Below are 18046 nucleotides of genomic sequence, written 5' to 3' on the forward strand. Positions count from 1 at the left end.
GGCTCGCGTTGCAGTAATCATCAATGGCTCCAGCAAAAGGTATTTAGCTTCAATGAGCTTTATGTATTTTTTTACTACTGAATTATGCGAAATTAGAGAATTGCTAGTTTTAGAGAGCTCCTATTGCCTTAAAAGAAGAATTACTTATAATTGAAATCAATAGTGGAAGGGATGTAGTGGAAGTACTAATTTTGATTTAGTTGTAGTTGGTTGATTGATTGATTTGTCTGTCTTCTAATTATACTGTATTTTGATAAGCTGAAAGATTCGTATTTGTGTGAACCGTGGACCTTCATTAGTCCAAAATTCGGTGGACAAATGGGCTTGAACTGCGATATGATTGATCTTCGTGTTATTTAGTACTGAATTATGTGAATTTAGGGAACTGCTAGTTTTAGAGAGCCTCTAATTTGCATTAAAAGAAGAATTATTTAGAATTGGAATGGATAGAGTTCATTTAGCTGAGTTACTAACTTTGATTGAATCGTGTTGGTTGATTGATTGTACAGCAGTTTGATAAGCTAAAGAAGTTGTATTTGCATGAACTTTGGACCTTCATTACCATTTTTGGCAGACAAATGGACTTAACTGCGAATTAATTGCTTGATCATCGTGTTGTGCTGGTCTTTTTCATAGTTTTTTTTTTTTTCCTATTTAATGGAGGTCGAAATGGATATAGTGGATTTATTTAGCTGAACTTGACGAATTTTGATTGAGTTGTAGTTGGTTGCTTGATTGATTTGTCAGTCTTCTAATTATACTGTATTTTGATAAACTATAGAAGTTTTATTTGCGTGAACTAAGGACCTATTGGGATTTTATTTAAATATAAATATTTATTTATGAAAGGGTTTTACTTGAGAAGGTGTCCTTATGAAAGGAAGTGTCCTTTCAAAATTACATAACCACTCATCTATTTAAAAGAATTATCTTGCCTTTTGAAGTGAGATTTTTAAAGTTACTCTGTTCTTCCTCCCAAAAACTCTTTTTCTTCTACAAAAATCTTGCACTTAAAAATAAGAAAAGTTATTGCTTTCCTAAGACGGATTTTCTCACTGTTTGCTCAGTGTAGATTTTCACAGGCTTGTCATATCCACTAAAACTATTTGCGTACAATCTCATAGCAATCTCGTAGAGGAGAGGGAGCAAATATCATTTTTACGACAACGTTTCGCATGTGTTTGAAGCCTCCAATTCTGTGTTTATTGTTCATTGTCAAGCCTTCATCTTTGTATTCTTCTTCATACATTTTTTGTGTCCTTGGTATATATTTTTCAACAGGACCTTCAGTAATTCACAAATTTTGGTGGGTAAATGGGCTTGAACTGCGATTTGATTGATCTTCCTGTTGTGCTGTTCAGTTCATTGTTCTTTTTTTTCTATTTATGGAGGTTGGAAGTTGGGAGGACTTTTGATTGTTCAAATTGCCTGGTAATGTCCAGTAATAAGTTCCTCACTTGGCATCCACTTCTTCAAACAAATCCTAATAAGACGTGGTAATTCTTAAAATTGGTCCTTTTATTAGTAGAACGAACTAGAAGTTTTATTTGGAATGGCACTACTGTACAAACAGTGATATGCATCACTATTAGTTTTTCTTTGAATGAAATATGGGCAAGGTACTTGGACTAGCCTACAATTGTAGATAATTTTACTTTTCCCGACATTTTCCGTTGGTATTCTTATCTAATAGCCAAACGAAGTGGTGGTTTAACTGGAATTACTGTAGGATAGGAAATTATCTGTGCTATGAAGTAGAAGTCATATTTTTGGATATGCATGTCTATTCTTTTGAGCTGGTGACAGCGTCATTGGAGTTCACAACTTATTCCTTGATGTCATTGCATTACATCGATTCTGTTCTATCTTTTGGGTCACAGCTGATAGCACAAAAAAGGGGGACCCTAAAGCTCAGGCTGCAAAGGTTGCCAAGGCTGTGAAATCTGGCTCAACCTTCAAGAAGGCGGCAAAGAAGATACGTACAAAAGTCACCTTTCATAGTGTTTACCCCGGATTCGGATAATCAATTAAATTTGTAAATGGGTATAGGATACGTGCTTTGTTCTTGATGTGTGTTGGATAAAGAAAGTGAATATTTGAGAGCACCTTAGTAAAACGGCTAAAGATGATAGTTGGCTAGTAACACAAATGTCTGTGTATAATGTATGACACTTGATGGATGGAATGCAATAACAACAATAACGAATAATGAGAGAGATCGTATATATGAATTCTTCTATTACAAGTGTTCTTGGAAAGTAAAAGGAGCCAACCCTTACAAAGGAGGGGAATGTGCTCTATTTATAGTGTGACCTCCATGGGTCTCATATGATGTGAACTAATAAAATAATAGCAACAAGGAAAGCTCTGCACGGATTTGGTGGGATTGGACTGACGGCGCCGTCTGACACACGCATGGTGGGTAGTTGACCAGGACAGGACGTTACTGGCGCGTGACCCGCGTGCAACGGCCACACGGACCAACGGCTACTCGGACCAACGGCCACACGGACCAACGGCTACTCGGACCAACAGCCGTACGGACCAACGGCTATACGGACCAACGGCCACGAATGCTCGGGTCACCGGACTTGGTCGTTCCAATGACAAAGAAGGCAGATCAGTCGGTCCCCTCGCTCCACCGGTTTGCCTCGCATCCGGTTTTTACCGTATACAGATAGCCCCACACTTCCTGGATCTCCGATCTATCGGAGTAACGGGGAGTGGATAACTTCCGAAACCGGTGGCCCTGTCAGCTCGTCGTTACCTTCTTGTTTCTTCGTTTTGAATGTTTGCCATTATTTTGGTCATGATCGTTGGTCCGTTTTAGGACAGGTCGACTCATAGTCGTTAATTCACCGTGCCCGTAGGACTTATCCGATGCTTCATAAGTTCAGATGTCTCCGAATTACGATAGGCATTTTCTTCAGGGTCGGTATTTTTTCAACCTCGGCAAAGTTTTTGATGTAGCAGTCCCCATTTTGGGGGAATTTGCCGAGCTTTGGCTTGGGTCATTGTGACCTTGTCGCCTTTGTCGAATTTCGGGCACAATCCTCGATATAGAGTATGTGAGTGGGGCAGTGCCGGAATACGGCAGTTACCATCGGGGCGAAGTCCTTTTAACAGAAAGACACCCAAGATTTTGTTATACCAGCTTTTGGTAACTTTGAGTTTGCAAAATGCTTGTACATATGAGAATTTTAATTCTTCCTTCCTTAGCCGTAGCAAATGAAAAAATGGGACACGATTCATTATGATCGTTTGGTCCTTACATCGGAGGCTATGACCGGTGGTCGGGCCTTAGTTTTGCCGTAGCAAATGTTGAATGGGACACGATTCATTATGATCGTTTAGTCCTTACATCGGAGGCTATGGCCGGTGGCCGGGCCTTAGTTTTGCCGTAGCAAATGTTGAATGGGACACGATTCATTATGATCGTTTGGTCCTTACATCGGAGGCTGTGGCCGGTGGCTGGGCCTTAGCTTTGCGGTAGCAAATGCTAAATGGGACACGATTTATTATGATCGTTTGGTCCTTACACCGAAACCTAATGCAGAAGGTCCGGTCTTGATTTGTTGAGCTCCTCCGTTTTCCACTAACCGGGGTAAACCTCGATGTGGGTATAAGTCCCCTAGTGTTTATCCCAGCTGCAAGATCAGGCGAGCGCTATCAAGTCCCCACTCGTAGGCCGTGACCCCGAGTTCCTGGTCGTTTGTCCTTATTTTTGTTAAGTAACACGTTGTGCTTGTTGCCTCATTAAAAACCTTGTCGAAAAACCCATTTTGGGACAAAACTATACTAAGGAAAAGAGTGCAACACGCGTTTTCAGACCTAGATCCTAACTTTATTTGGTACTTGACTTCCTGCAAAAAGAAAAAGGTTAAACATGAGGTGTCCATACCTTAGCAGTAATATCCCTTCAAATGAGCCACGTTCCGGTTGTTGCACAATCGCTGCCCGTCCACGGATTCCAGCTGATATGATCCTTTGCCCGTTACCTCGGTTATCTTGTACGGTCTTTCCCAGTTTGGACCCAGTTTTCCTCCGTTGGGATTCTTGGTGCTCAAGGTATCTTTCCGAAGCACCAAGTCCCCAACTTAGAATTATCAAAAATTGGCTCTCCGATTGTAGTACCTTTCCATTCTGTGCTTCTGGGTTGCAATACGGACCAACGCGTTTTTGCGAAGTTCATCCGTGAGATCGAGTTTCACAGCCGTGGCCTCCTCGTTTGACTCCTCGGTGGTATACCTGAACCGGGGACTCGGCCCGTTTATCACCCCCGCCCGGAGAAATGACTCGGGCCATCCCTTGATTTTTCCGACCTGAAGCTTGGTTTTCGAGAGTATGGCCGATACCTTTCCCTCGATGGTCCGGCCTCCGGTTCGTAATTCTTTCGTGATCTCTCCGAGCTTTTGTTCATTTTTACGGGCCCCGGGGGAAGCTCGAGTTAGTCATCCTCTATCCGAATTTTTGACTCGTATCGGTTATGGACATCCGCCCAGGTCACAGCCTCGTATTCCAGCAAGCTTTCCTTTAATTTGAACGAAGCCGTCGAGCTCTGAACATTGAGCCCCTTTGTGAAAGCTTGTGCGGCCCATTCCTCTGGAACCGGGGGGAGCTCCATTCGTTCCCTTTGGAACCGGTTGACAAATTCACGCAATAGCTCCTCGTCTCTTTGGGCTACACGGAAAATATCCGTCTTTCGAGCCTGCACCTTTTTGGCTCCGGCGTGTGCTTTTATGAAGGCATCGGCGAGCATTTCGAAAGAAGTGATTAAATGCTCGGGTAGATGATCGTACCAAGTCAATGCTCCTGTTGACAGAGTTTCCCCGAACTTTTTCAGCAACACAGATTCGATTTCATCATCTTCCATATCATTGCCTTTTATAGCACAGGCGTATGAGGTCACGTGTTCTTGAGGGTCCGTTGTGCTGTCATATTTTTGGATATCCGGCATTTTGAACCTCTTCGGGATCAATTTCGGAGCTGCACTCGGAGGAAAAGGCCTTTGGATGTACCTCGTTGAATCCGGCCCTTTCAAAATAGGCGGAGCCCCCGGGATTTGATCCACCCGAGAGTTGTATGTCTCCACCCTTTTTTCGGTCGAGTCCACCCGCTTCACCAACGTTTCGAGCATTCTCAGAACCTCGGTGGATGGACCAGCTCCGGAGCCATTGCTTTCAACCATCCGTGCCTCATCTCTTCTGGGTTCAGCAACACTCTTCGCCTTTTCCGGGGTCGTTTTATCTCCTCCGTTTTGCAGCTGGGTTATTGCGATTCCTTGTTCGGCAATCGCCGCTCTCTGTTCCTTCAACATTTCAAAAATTAAACGCAAGTCAATATTATCATTCGGGGTATCCGGTTCTTTTCGAACTTGTGTCCCGGACAAAGTAATTGAATTGTTAGTATTTAAAGGGTCAGTGGGGTTTGGCAATCCTCGTGGCCCGCTGCCTTCATTTTCGGCCACGATCTCGTTGTTGTTGACGTGACCAGATTGCCCACTGTTAGCCATTTGGTCCGTTTTTTCAGAGACGGACGACAGATGTTTCTGATATTGATGGGTAAGATAGAGATCAAGATCAAAGACCACTATTATCCTAGCCCCACGGTGGGCGCCAAACTGTTTACCCCGGATTCGGATAATCAATTAAATTTGTAAATGGGTATAGGATACGTGCTTTGTTCTTGATGTGTATTGGATAAAGAAAGTGAATATTTGAGAGCACCTTAGTAAAACGGCTAAAGATGATAGTTGGCTAGTAACACAAATGTCTGTGTATAATGTATGACACTTGATGGATGGAATGCAATAACAACAATAACGAGTGGCCTTGGCCGAATCAAATAATGAGAGAGACCGTATATATGCATTCTTCTATTACAAGTGTTCTTGGAAAGTAAAAGGAGCCAACCCTTACAAAGGAGGGGGATGTGCTCTATTTATAGTGTGACCTCCATGGGTCTCATATGATGTGAACTAATAAAATAATAGCAACAAGGACAACTCTGCACGGATTTGGTGGGATTGGACTGACAGCGCCGTCTGACACACGCATGGTGGGTAGTTGACCAGGACAGGACGTTACTGGCGCGTGACCCGCGTGCAACGGCCACACGGACCAACGGCTACTCGGACCAACGGCCACACGGACCAACGGCTACTCGGACCAACAGCCGTACGGACCAACGGCTATACGGACCAACGACCACGAATGCTCGGGTCACCGGGCTTGGTCGTTCCAATAACGAAGAAGGCAGATCAGTCGGTCCCCTCGCTCCACCGGTTTGCCTCGCATCCGGTTTTTACCGTATACACACAGGCCCAGGACATTGAAGAAGGATAGGAACCCAAAGTATCCCCGTATTAGTGCACCTACAAGAAACAAGTTGGATCATTACGCAATTCTCAAGTATCCTTTAACCACCGAGTCTGCAATGAAGAAGATTGAGGATAATAACACCTTGGTTTTCATTGTTGATATCCATGCTGACAAGAAGAAGATTAATTAAGGATGCTGTAAAGAAGATGTATGATATTCAGACCAAGAAAGTGAACACATTGATCAGGTAAATGTCAAAATATCTGATTAATATTAGTTGGTTTCGGGGCTCGGTAATTTGCAATGTAGTATAATAAGTATTAGATAGTTGGTTTTTGTCGATCACCATCATCATTCTCTGCATATACCGTGTGAAATAAATACCTCAGTACTTGCGACATAGAATTCCATTTTCGTGCCAGCGTTCGCATTCTATGCATGCCCATTTTGACAATTTTGTTAGCTGTTTTAGTGTCAAATAGTTTGAGTGGTCCACCCCTAGTTGCAACTATTAATTAGAGAGGTCAAAATATTCCTACACTTGAGAACAGCATTGTTACCTTTTGCTTACATTTTCTGTTGGAGTGTGTACTGCTTTGCTCAATACATATCTATGTATTTTACAGTAGCAGTTTTAGTTCTCATAGTATATTTATTCTTTTCTTGCTTGTGGTTGCTGTCCGTTTTGCTCCCTCTCCTCTTTGGAGCATGCAAGTATGGAAAATTGTATGCTAGACGTACAAAGTTGTGTTTTGAAAATTTTTAATGGGAAAATTCTATAAATGGGTCCAAGTGGGTAATTCATTTACCCCACCTAGCTAGTCATGTAGAAGTCCCCAAATTTTATGGGTGATAGGTTCTTTTGATATATTTTGGACTAAAACCAAATTTTGGTTGGATACTCTGTGTCCAAGACTAATTCACTTAATCGATTTTGATGGTAGGACTTAAAAATCTTATATAATAAGCTTTAACCATTGACAGTAATTCCATTTAGCTTTAAACTGTGACAGTAATTCCATTTAGCTTTAAACTAAATGATTGCTATTACTCTCAAGTTTTATTTCTTTTAAGGGAAAAGTATTCAAAACACACTCAAACTATGGCCAAAATTGTCATAGCACACCTCAACTTTGCGGGGGTCCTATGACCCCTCTGGACTTATTTTTTGTGTATTATTTACCCTTTCAAACGGTGACTTGGACTAGCAAGTGAAGCTACTCTCCTTCAGCGCGTAAAAGATGATAAAAACTATATGGACCAGTGTATATTTGCCACATGGCCGTCCAAATAACGTTTTTAATTCCCCAAATCCAATATCAAATCCCCTCAAACGGCTAGATCTTGTTCTCTTCTTCCACATTGATTTCTTCCCCAAATTTTGTGGTAAATTTCTTCTCTTTATGTTTCAATTCTTACCCAAGATTGGATTCTTACAATTTCTTTCCCCAAATTTCTGATTAAAAATTCGGGTTAGCTATGGAAGAAACAAGATTGGATTTGAATAAGCTTTGTATGGACAATGAAGATCTAATGTTGAATGCGGAGGTGCGATGCAGTCATGGTGTGTTGCTCCCATTGAAGACTTCCTGGTCCGACAACAATCCCAGAAGAAGATATTGGTCTTGCCCCTACTATGGTTCGAAGAAGTGTAAAATTTTTCAATGGAGGGATCTTTCCAAAGTTGATGAAAGATCGAAATACATTATTCCAAAGTTGGTGAACAAAATGAAGGAGATGCATGGAGAATTAGCTTCAAAAGAGAAGAAAATTAAGGAAATGGAAGAAGGATGTGGAAGTTCCGAAATTGCTGAGATGTTGAAAGAGATTGAAATGGAAGAACAATCTGTCTCAAGTCATATGAAAATGAAGGAGATGGAAGAACAATCAAGTGTGATTAATCTGGGCGAAATTGAAAATGCAAAAGAGATAAAATCGAAAAAGAAGGGGATCAACAACTTTAGCTCTAATTTGATTTTCACATTTTGTATCTTGTTTTGTTTTGCTAGTTGGATCAGTTGGTTAATGCGAGGAAATGCTTCAACTTGTCATGACCAATTGCCTTAGTGTTTCTTGTATTTTTGAAGTTCTGGGTTTAGTTTTGTGCTTGATGTTAGGTAGGCAGTGCTTGAGAAAATGTCTTTTGTGTTGTGGTTAATGCTAGTTAGGAACTACTTTTCCCTTTTCTTTTGTCTTGTGGTTAATGTATGTTAGGAAATCCTTTCTAGTTTTCTTTTGTTTTGTGTTTAATGTAAGTTCGCAATTGATGAATGAAATCCCTTTAATTTAGAAAGCAAAGGTGTTACATGTGCTTCAACATAAACCTTGCTTAAATTGAAAACACGGAGACCAGTCTAATCTATTTCTATGATCTCCTGTTTTTTTTCAACAAGGAAGTGTATCCGATCCCTAGCAGCGTCACAGGCCTTGAAACACAATACATCCCCTGTCCTGAATCCGTTAGCATCTATAAATTCTTTCCATCCTTGATAGAGCCGCGTATGAGCACCAACTTTGTATTTCATTATGTACACACCTCTTTCAGAAATTACAACAGCTTCACGGTCATCGTCTGGGAGAAATTCAAGAATGCTACTTGGAAGGATCTGCGGAAAAACATGTGATTACTAAAAGTAAAATAACAATTGAAAATAACAAATAAATTAGATGAACACTTACGAAATCATCCTTGTCGTCGTATGATTTGGTCAATTTTTTCTCAAAATAAGCTACCATTTTCGAATTAAGGCTCATGTTAGAGGCTGTGTAGAATGCTATTTCATAGTATTAGAGTGTGAGTGAAAGACTATCAGTTTGGATTTCTACAACACTGTCACTATTAGGTCTCCTAACACAAAATGAACAACTTGTACTATACCCTAGTTCTTTAATATAATCCCTTAGTTCAAAAAAGGATATTCTATCCACATCAATATCCAAAAACTCTGTTATTTGTCCACCCTCATACTTTGGTTGCCCACTACTGACATCCAAAACCCCATCATGATACCATCTCAATGTTACTAATACAAACCCACTCATACCTGAAATTACAATTCAATAATAGTACAAACAATCAGTACCACACATATACAATAACAATATATGGTCAACAACAATCACAACCCCACACACATCAAATAACAACAATTAAATTCAGACTTCTGACAATACAAGGCCAAACAGACCCCAAAATCACATTTTGGGGTGAAAATAAATTGGACGCACTTACAACAGTAATACTACACGACATAAGATTACACATCTCTTAACCCCAATTTAAACTAGGAAAAACCCATAATTTTTTAACAAACCCCAGAAATTCATACGACAATGTCACAAATCCTATATAATATAGAAAAAAAATAAACTTTACGCGTACAATACTAACGAAGAACACGACTAACCTGGTATTTTTTTAGTTCTCTAAAAGCTTGACACTACCTTGAAGATAAATCGACGATTTCGGGTCAAAATCCACCGCGATGTTACCACCTAAACTTAGTTTAACTATGATTCACACTGATTTGCAGAATAAAATGGTATTTGAGTGATTAAAATGGTAGAAATCGAGTGGAAGGTGAGTAAGAATTTTGGATTTCAAATTTTGGAAAGCAAAATAATGAAAATGACCCGTCTGGTTTTAACTTTATGAACGCGTGCATACACTCGATGTCGTTTGAGTGACTTTGTCCGGTTGAAAGCGTAAATAATACACAAAAAATAAAGTTGAGGTGTGTTATGACAATTTTGACCATAGTTTGAATGTGTTTTGAATACTTTTTCCTTCTTTAAAGTCAAAACCCTCTAAACGTTGATGGATTTTTCTTAATACGCAAAATAATTTAGATTACTTAAGATGTGGTTGATGAAGTAGGAGAAAAGAAAACCAAAAATTGCCAATAGGACGAATTACTTGAAATTTTAAAATAGTGGAAGGAAAAGAAAAAGCAAAAGGTTAGAAAAGTCAAGTAACTTGTACTATACTTTTCCCTTTATCTTTTTGATCAAAAGTTCTTTCTTTAAAACAATTCCACTTCCTCGAAAAGAAAGAGAGAGTAATTATTTCAAAAAAGAAATTATATGTTCTTAGTGGGGTAATCTGGGAAACATTAGAGTGTTACTGACACAAACAATGATTTGATTAATTTGAGTTAATTTTTTTTATAAGTATCAATTAAAGAGCTAAACTGGATCTTAACAGGATGGATCACGTGATTACTTAATTGCGTGATGAAAACAAAGGCATGTTATTTGCACGTGCTCTCGTGCAGAAGCCGCAAATAACAAGATGATATAAAGGGTATTTCCTCATCCTCACCCTTTTTTTTTTTTTGGCTTTCTCTTTCAATTTTTAGTTTTATTTTTTATTTGAGTGAACAAACAAATACAAACTGGATAATGTATCAAGGATTTTTTTTTTAATAAATCTTGAAATATGACTAAAAGTAATTCTTAAAGCAAATAAAATTATTTTCGTATGACCTATATGTTATAAGTTCGAACCATGGAGCCAGTATTGACTCTTGCATCAGAGTAAACTGCCTAAATCATACCTCCTTAGAGTATGACCTTTCTCCGAATTCTGCGTGAATGCGGAATACTTTGTGCAGCGCAATATTTTTTATCATGAAATAATTGGAAGAGATTTAGCTAGCATTTGGCCATAAATTTTGGATCAGATTTTGAAAATTTATCTTCAAAATATTCTCAAGTTCCAAAAACTGAACCAGTTTAACTTCAAATTTTTTTTCAAATAAAATGCATGTTCAAACACAACTTCAAATTCTAAAAGGCACACTTCAAAAACTCAAATTTTTAAATTTCAATTTCAAAATTTATGGCCTAACGGGAGCTTAAATATCTCAATCAACATCAACAAAAATATAAGGTGTGCTAATTATCATGATAAAAATCTATTTTCAGCCCCAAAAAGGGACAAAAAAATGGTTTTATATATAGCATTATAAAATAAGAAAAGAAGTTGGTCAACTCATGAATCTAGAGATGGCAGACAGTTATTAAGATATAACAAGACTGACAGTTGTATACTGCCTGCCTGTTTGTGTTAGTTAGCTAGCTATTTCAATTCCCTAAGCTTCCAACTTTAATGTCATCACACAACTTGCTTCAAAAATTCTCATTACTACACTCTCACTCCCCCACCGACCCAAAAGTTCCAAATTCTTGGAATACACAAAAACCCCATCTTCAAACTCACACTTCTCATTCACCTTTTCCCAATTTTACACTTTTTTTTTTCTCTCAAACACATCAGGTATGTTATTTTTTTTTTCATTTTTTTCAGCTAAATTTGACAAGAAAATGAGTTTATCCTATATGGGGTTTTTGTTTTCAGTCTTGTAATTTTGTATCTTTGATTAAAAATGCTTTCTTTAAAAGGGGTTTTCCTGTTTTTGTTTTCAGTCTTGTAATGTTATTGTACTTTTTATTAAACATGATTTCTTTGAAAAGGTTGTTCTTGTTCTCAGTCTTGTGATGTTGTATCTTTGAATAAAAATGGAATCTTTAAAAGGGTTGTTGGTGTTTTCTGCTAGCATTTTGTGTTTCCTCAGTTTTTCATCATTGAGTTTTGCTTCTTTTACCCCAATAGATTGTTTCTTGATTAGCTGTGGGAGTAGTAAATCTATACAAGTTCAAGATGGAAGGGTGTTTGAACCTGATTTTGGTGATACTGATGTGGGGTTGTCTACAAATTCACTTATCACTGTCTCAAATAATGAAAAAAACAGTTTGCTGTCTGAAATTCACAATTCTGCTAGAGTGTTTACTAAGAGTTCCGTATATACCATTAGTACAAAGCAGATTGGTAGACATTGGTTAAGGTTGCATTTTTACCCTGTTAAGAGTAATCAGCACAATCTAAAATCAGCTGTTTTTTCTGTTGTGGCAAATGGGATTACACTGCTTCATGAGTTTTCCTTTTCAAGATTGGGGAAAAAGGAACCTTTGTTAAAGGAATACGTAGTCGAAATAGGCGGATCGAGTAGTAAGTCGGAGAATTTAGTACTTACATTGTCTCCAGTTGGTAGCTCAGTTGCATTTATCAATGGGATAGAAGTTGTTTCTATGCCTGAGGGTCAATTTGATTTCAGTGTTATCCCAATTCCAATGGGGCCTGGTTTTGTTATTCCATCCTCGGTTGCTTTAGAGACAGCTTATAGAGTGAATATGGGAGGTCCAAGATTGACACCAAGAAATGACACTTTGTGGAGGACGTGGAATTCGGATCATACGTTTCTTTTTAACCCTAGTAGTGCTCGGAATGTGGCCAAGGATCCGAAATCAGTTAAGTATCCAGCGGATGGAGAGTCGGTTGACATTGCCCCGAATTACATTTACGCAACTGCCCAAGAAATGGCAGATGCTAAAGTAATGGATCAGAAGTTTAACATTACATGGGCATTTCAAGTTGAAAAGGGATTCACTTACTTTATTAGGATGCATTTCTGTGACATTGTTAGTGTTTCTCTTAACAATTTGATATTTGATGTGTACATCAATAACCAAACCGCGGTGGAATCGTTCGATATCTCAACCAAGACAATGGCATTATCAGCTGCTTACTTTATGGATTTTGTAGTAAATATGTCTACGGGCTCAGACAAAATTTTCATTCAAGTCGGTCCTTCTAATTTAAGGACTACTCAAGCCAATGCAATTCTAAACGGTTTGGAGATAATGAAAATGAGCAATCCTAGTAACAGCCTCGACGGAAAAGTTGCCATATATTCCATCAATTCCATAAGATCAGATGCTAAGAAACATGTCAAGCTAGCAATTTTTGCTACCTTAGGAGGATTAGCCGGTTTATTGCTCGTCTCAGCGTCCTGTTTTCTCTGTTTCGTTTGTTTCCGTAAGCCAAAGATGGTGAAACAAAAATCTATGACATGGCTAATGGTGAAACAAAAATCTATGTCTTGGCTATCTTTTCCGAATCAAGTTGGAATTTCGGAAACAAAAATCTCGGCGGGTAGTTTTGCATCAATGACACCTTCACGGACTTTTGGGCGGATTTTCGCCTTCGCCGAGATTCGTGAAGCTACTAAGGACTTTGACGAGAGCTTGGTCATTGGCGTTGGCGGCTTTGGCAAAGTTTATAAAGGAGTGCTCGAAGACGGGGTTATGGTTGCTGTAAAACGGGGAAATGGAAAATCTCAACAAGGGCTCGTGGAGTTCAGAACAGAAATCGAGATGCTATCCAAGCTACGCCATAGACACCTTGTTTCTTTAATCGGTTATTGTGAGGAGCTTAATGAGATGATCCTTGTATATGAATTCATGGCAGGCGGGCCCCTCAGAAAGCACTTATACGGATCGGATTTTCCTCATCTTTCTTGGAAACAAAGACTAGAAATATGCATTGGAGCTGCGAAAGGATTGCATTATCTTCACACGGGGGCATCCGAGTGCATCATCCACCGGGATGTCAAGACTACTAACATTTTGTTAGATGAGAATCTCACTGCAAAAGTGGCTGATTTTGGTTTATCGAAATTTGGCCCCGCATTAGATCAAACTCACGTGAGCACTGCCGTGAAGGGAAGTTTTGGTTACCTCGATCCGGAGTATTATCGTAGGCAGCAACTGACAGAGAAGTCTGATGTGTACTCTTTCGGAGTAGTACTCATGGAAGTTCTATGTGCTCGGTCAGCAATCAATCCTTCTCTCCCACGAGAACAAGTAAACATAGCAGAGTGGGCAATGCATTGGCAAAAGAAAGGCCAGTTGGAGCAGATAATCGATCCATATCTTGTAGGAAAAGTGAGCATCGATTCACTTAGGAAATATGGTGAAACCGCGGAGAAGTGTTTGGCTGAATACGGTTGTGAGAGGCCATCGATGGGAGACGTTCTTTGGAATCTTGAATACGTTCTTCATTTGCAAGCGGCTGCCAGACAATCTTTAGAGGAAGAGAACAGCAATATCATACCGGATATACCTTACTCAATTCCCCGTGTTGAGTCGGGTGAGGCTGACGAAATCGACATTGTTAGCCATGGAGAATCAGATGTAACAACTTCATCTGGAGTTTTCTCTCAGCTAATGAATCCAAAGGGAAGATAAAGAAGAAGAAGCTTGTGTTTGTGCAAGAAAGAAATTGTGGTTATAGTTTTCTTTTTCATACTATAAGTAGATTTATACCTTACATTATCAATCTCAGGATGAACATTCCTTTGATGCATTTTTAGGTATGGCTTACACAGCTTACATTATGAATCAATTGTAGTACAGTAATGTTTTTATTGTAATTGTAATTTGATATTTTAGTTTTCTTCTTCAAGATTGTTCAGTTGTGATTCTTTTTTCTTTTTGATGACTGTGGTATCTGGCCAGCTTGCGCGCACCTCAACTAATTCCACGAGATACATGTTGCCTCTCACAAGGTAGAAAATACTTTTGATGAGTCACACCAAAGACAACTACTGTTCATTTTAGTATATGTTTCCTGGGAAGATGGGGTCTTAAAACTTAAAGATGGGGTCTTAAAACTTTAAAATACATAAATTTTCTTTAGTTTATTTTTCTTGGAAAGATGAGGTCTTACCATTAAAAACTACATATATTTTCTTTGGATTTAAGTTATATATATTGACAGGATAAAGCAAGGCGCCAAGAGACCGTTGTTTTATTGTATAGTACATCTTGCAGTTTTCCTTGTGTTTGCTTACGAATCGCATTTTGCAGACATGCTTAGAACTACTTTTGAACGACAAATTTCTGATAGTTCTAGTGACTTTGTAACTAATGGTTACTTAGCTTGACTACAACTTACTTAGTCCGCTCGGACCTTGTATTTTGTTATGATGCATAATATTTATATATAATTAAAATTATCAGTTTCGACCAACCAAAAAAAAAAGAAGGATAGTGAAACGTTTTTTACTAGATTTTAACTTGTGATAGCATGCTAGTTATCATCTATACCAGATTACCAATTAACATTAAGAGATTCAACTTTAATCACCTAATAAGTAACTTGATTATGTAATTTTTTTCACTGTATAACTTAAACTCATTTTCTTTTGTTTGAAATTTTGTTCGATTAATCAGTGTATCTCACTTTGGATGGATGAGGTTTAAATGATTAATCTTGGAGTTCCATTCTTTTTTCTTGAAACTGATGATTCCAACTATTTCCAAGATCAATATAATTGTTTATACATTTTCTTGAAGATAATAATTTGCTATAAATAATGAACATGGATCGCAGCAGGTGATCAATAATAATGGGAGCAGCTGGTCCTCAGATTAAAATATATATATATATTTATATAATTTTATTTTTAACTTTTATATATAACTTTTTTTAATGTGATAAACGTGTTTAATTGTAGAGGCATTAGCAACAGAATGCAGTTCTAACACTAATTATGAATATATAAATAAAATATGGGGAAACGATCTAATTTGCCCCTTAATTATTAACTATTGCTTAACTATATCATCTTTTTAGAAGTTGGCATGGACAACAAGAATATCCTCGCCTTTAATCGTTTTAAAATATTTGTTTTTATTTTCCAACTTAATAAACGAAATCCTATATTGGCTGGCTCTTAAGTGCCACATAAATGATTATAATATGATTTAAAAAATGTAATAGATGAATGGAAACTACAATTGAGTTTAGCCCAAATAGTGGTCTACTGTTGGACTTGCTATTATCGGAAAATATTAAAGATGGAAGTACTATTGAAAAGAATGCTAAATAATAAATAAGATCTAGGAGTAACAATTAGTAACCATTTAAACAGAAGTTCCAGAAAACTCTTAAATCTCTCGAAATATTTGGAATCAAAACAGTGAAGAAAACGAACTCTTGAAAACAGTGAAAAGATGATGTGCCAAAAGATGAATTATTCATGGAAACTCAAGATCTTATATTCTGGCTGGTGGGATATGTATATGGTAAAATTTTACCTGCACCTATGTTAACACCAAGTTAATAGATGCATGGTTATTTACATGCATTCTCACCTCAATAAAATACTTAACTATAATAAATTTACATGATTTGATATAAACACCTGGAATATTACCTATAATATGTATATATAGAAATTCAACAAGATAACTAACATATCTTTTCAAGAAAGGATATACATTTAATAATTGAAGTGATCGTTTTTGCAAGGAATATATGTGTATCCTTTAAAGAATTAGTCGCATATTTTCACAGAATATTGTGTTTTATCCAAAAAGTATATTGTTGAAGTCTGAATTACGTAATAGCAACAACTATTTCATGTTGATATTGTCCAACAACTATTCTCCAAATCATGTTGATATTGTGCACGCTTCATTCACAGATGTGATGATTGGTTACTATAAATAGAATTCAAAGGAGATTAAAAAAAAATGAAAAAGGCAAAAACATGGAAAACTTGGGCTCAACAAGCTTGAAGCCCCACCTGATCAACATTATTCTCAAGTTCTCTTTTTCGATTGGGATGATGTCAGTAAACACGTTTTTTGAGGGATTAATTTGAGAATTTGAGCACTTGCTAAGGGCATATAGAAGAATTTTAGTTACAATATTAAAATAAAATTTATATATTTCCATAGTAGTAATTTAAATCATATAAGAAAAAGACTTTGCCTAAAAGTTCGTAATGTTAGCCACATAGAATAAGGAGGAAATGATCATTTTTATGATCACTTACAAATTTGTCCTCATAGCTAATGAATATCTGGTTGACCAAATCATCAAATTAAACTTTGCATAACTAATATAATAGCCATAACATTATTGTAGCGGCAAGTGAAATAGGATTTGCATATACCATTAAAATAAACTTCTGAGAGCAATACAAGCATCGTGCCAATAGGTGAAACAAAGAGCTGTGAGTTATGAGGGGTAATAGCCATAACATTATTGTAGCGGCAAGTGAAATAGGATTTGCATATACCATTAAAATAAACTTCTGAGAGCAATACAAGCATCGTGCCAATAGGTGAAACAAAGAGCTGTGAGTTATGAGGGGTTAACTAGCTATATGGCAGGACAATTCTCGTGATTGGGCATAGAGCTTTCTAAGATTGCAGTACAATATCAAATTCAAGCGATGTTAAAATGTGCAGCATCTGATTGGAGGTATTAAACTCCATTTTGGTAATAATTTCGTAAGTTATATGAATATTTTTCTTTTGGTTTCCCAATTGGTGTCTGGTACCCGCATTGAAGTCCAGCTGTATCCGGATTCGCGCCGAATAGGGCCCATTTATGGGAAAGGTGCTCGCTACCAATAAGTTTTGTGTATTTCTTATGCGGGATTAATTGTAGAATAAAAATACATCAATTAGAAATACATGAATAAGATTAACTAAAAACAAAATACCTTTAAAATCAATCCCAACGGAACAATCTCTATAGATTACTTATTATATAACATTTCCACATTATTATTCACTCCACAACCACCACCACATGTTACTCACTATATAAATTCTTATATTATATTTCTTGCTTAATATGTCCGCGAACCAGACAACCTCTATTATTTAAATTTTATACACTAACAATATATATGTTTCACTAGTTAAGTTCTTATATAGATTGTAATTTTTTTTACAATATCCATGTAGTTTAATCAGTACAAGAAGTTAATTACCTACTAGTATGTTTTTTCACTTTACAATAAACTTTTATCATACACATAACTTTTACACAACTCAAAGAGTTCTTATACTATCAATATAATTGA

The 18046-nt window shown here is 37.5% G+C and overlaps 1 protein-coding gene and 1 pseudogene across 1 annotated transcript; both read left to right on the forward strand.

The window, feature by feature from the left end:
- The first annotated feature begins 23 nt into the window (after positions 1-23).
- On the forward strand, positions 24-6571 carry LOC132642128 (large ribosomal subunit protein uL23-like; annotated as a pseudogene).
- Positions 6572-11359: 4788 nt separating this feature from the next.
- LOC132640172 (receptor-like protein kinase THESEUS 1) lies at positions 11360-14643 on the forward strand. The gene has a single exon (XM_060356650.1). The coding sequence runs from the start codon at positions 11841-11843 to the stop codon at positions 14406-14408; it is 2568 nt and encodes an 855-aa protein (XP_060212633.1). The 5' UTR covers positions 11360-11840; the 3' UTR covers positions 14409-14643.
- The last annotated feature ends 3403 nt before the right edge of the window (positions 14644-18046 follow it).

This window comes from Lycium barbarum, chromosome 5 (genome assembly GCF_019175385.1).
Source record: "Lycium barbarum isolate Lr01 chromosome 5, ASM1917538v2, whole genome shotgun sequence".
In the NCBI taxonomy this organism is placed as follows: Eukaryota; Viridiplantae; Streptophyta; class Magnoliopsida; order Solanales; family Solanaceae; genus Lycium; species Lycium barbarum.

Coding starts and splice junctions, on each gene's coding strand:
- LOC132640172 (XM_060356650.1), top strand. CDS start 11,841: ATGGAATCTTTAAAAGGGTTGTTGGTGTTTTCTGCTAGCATTTTGTGT.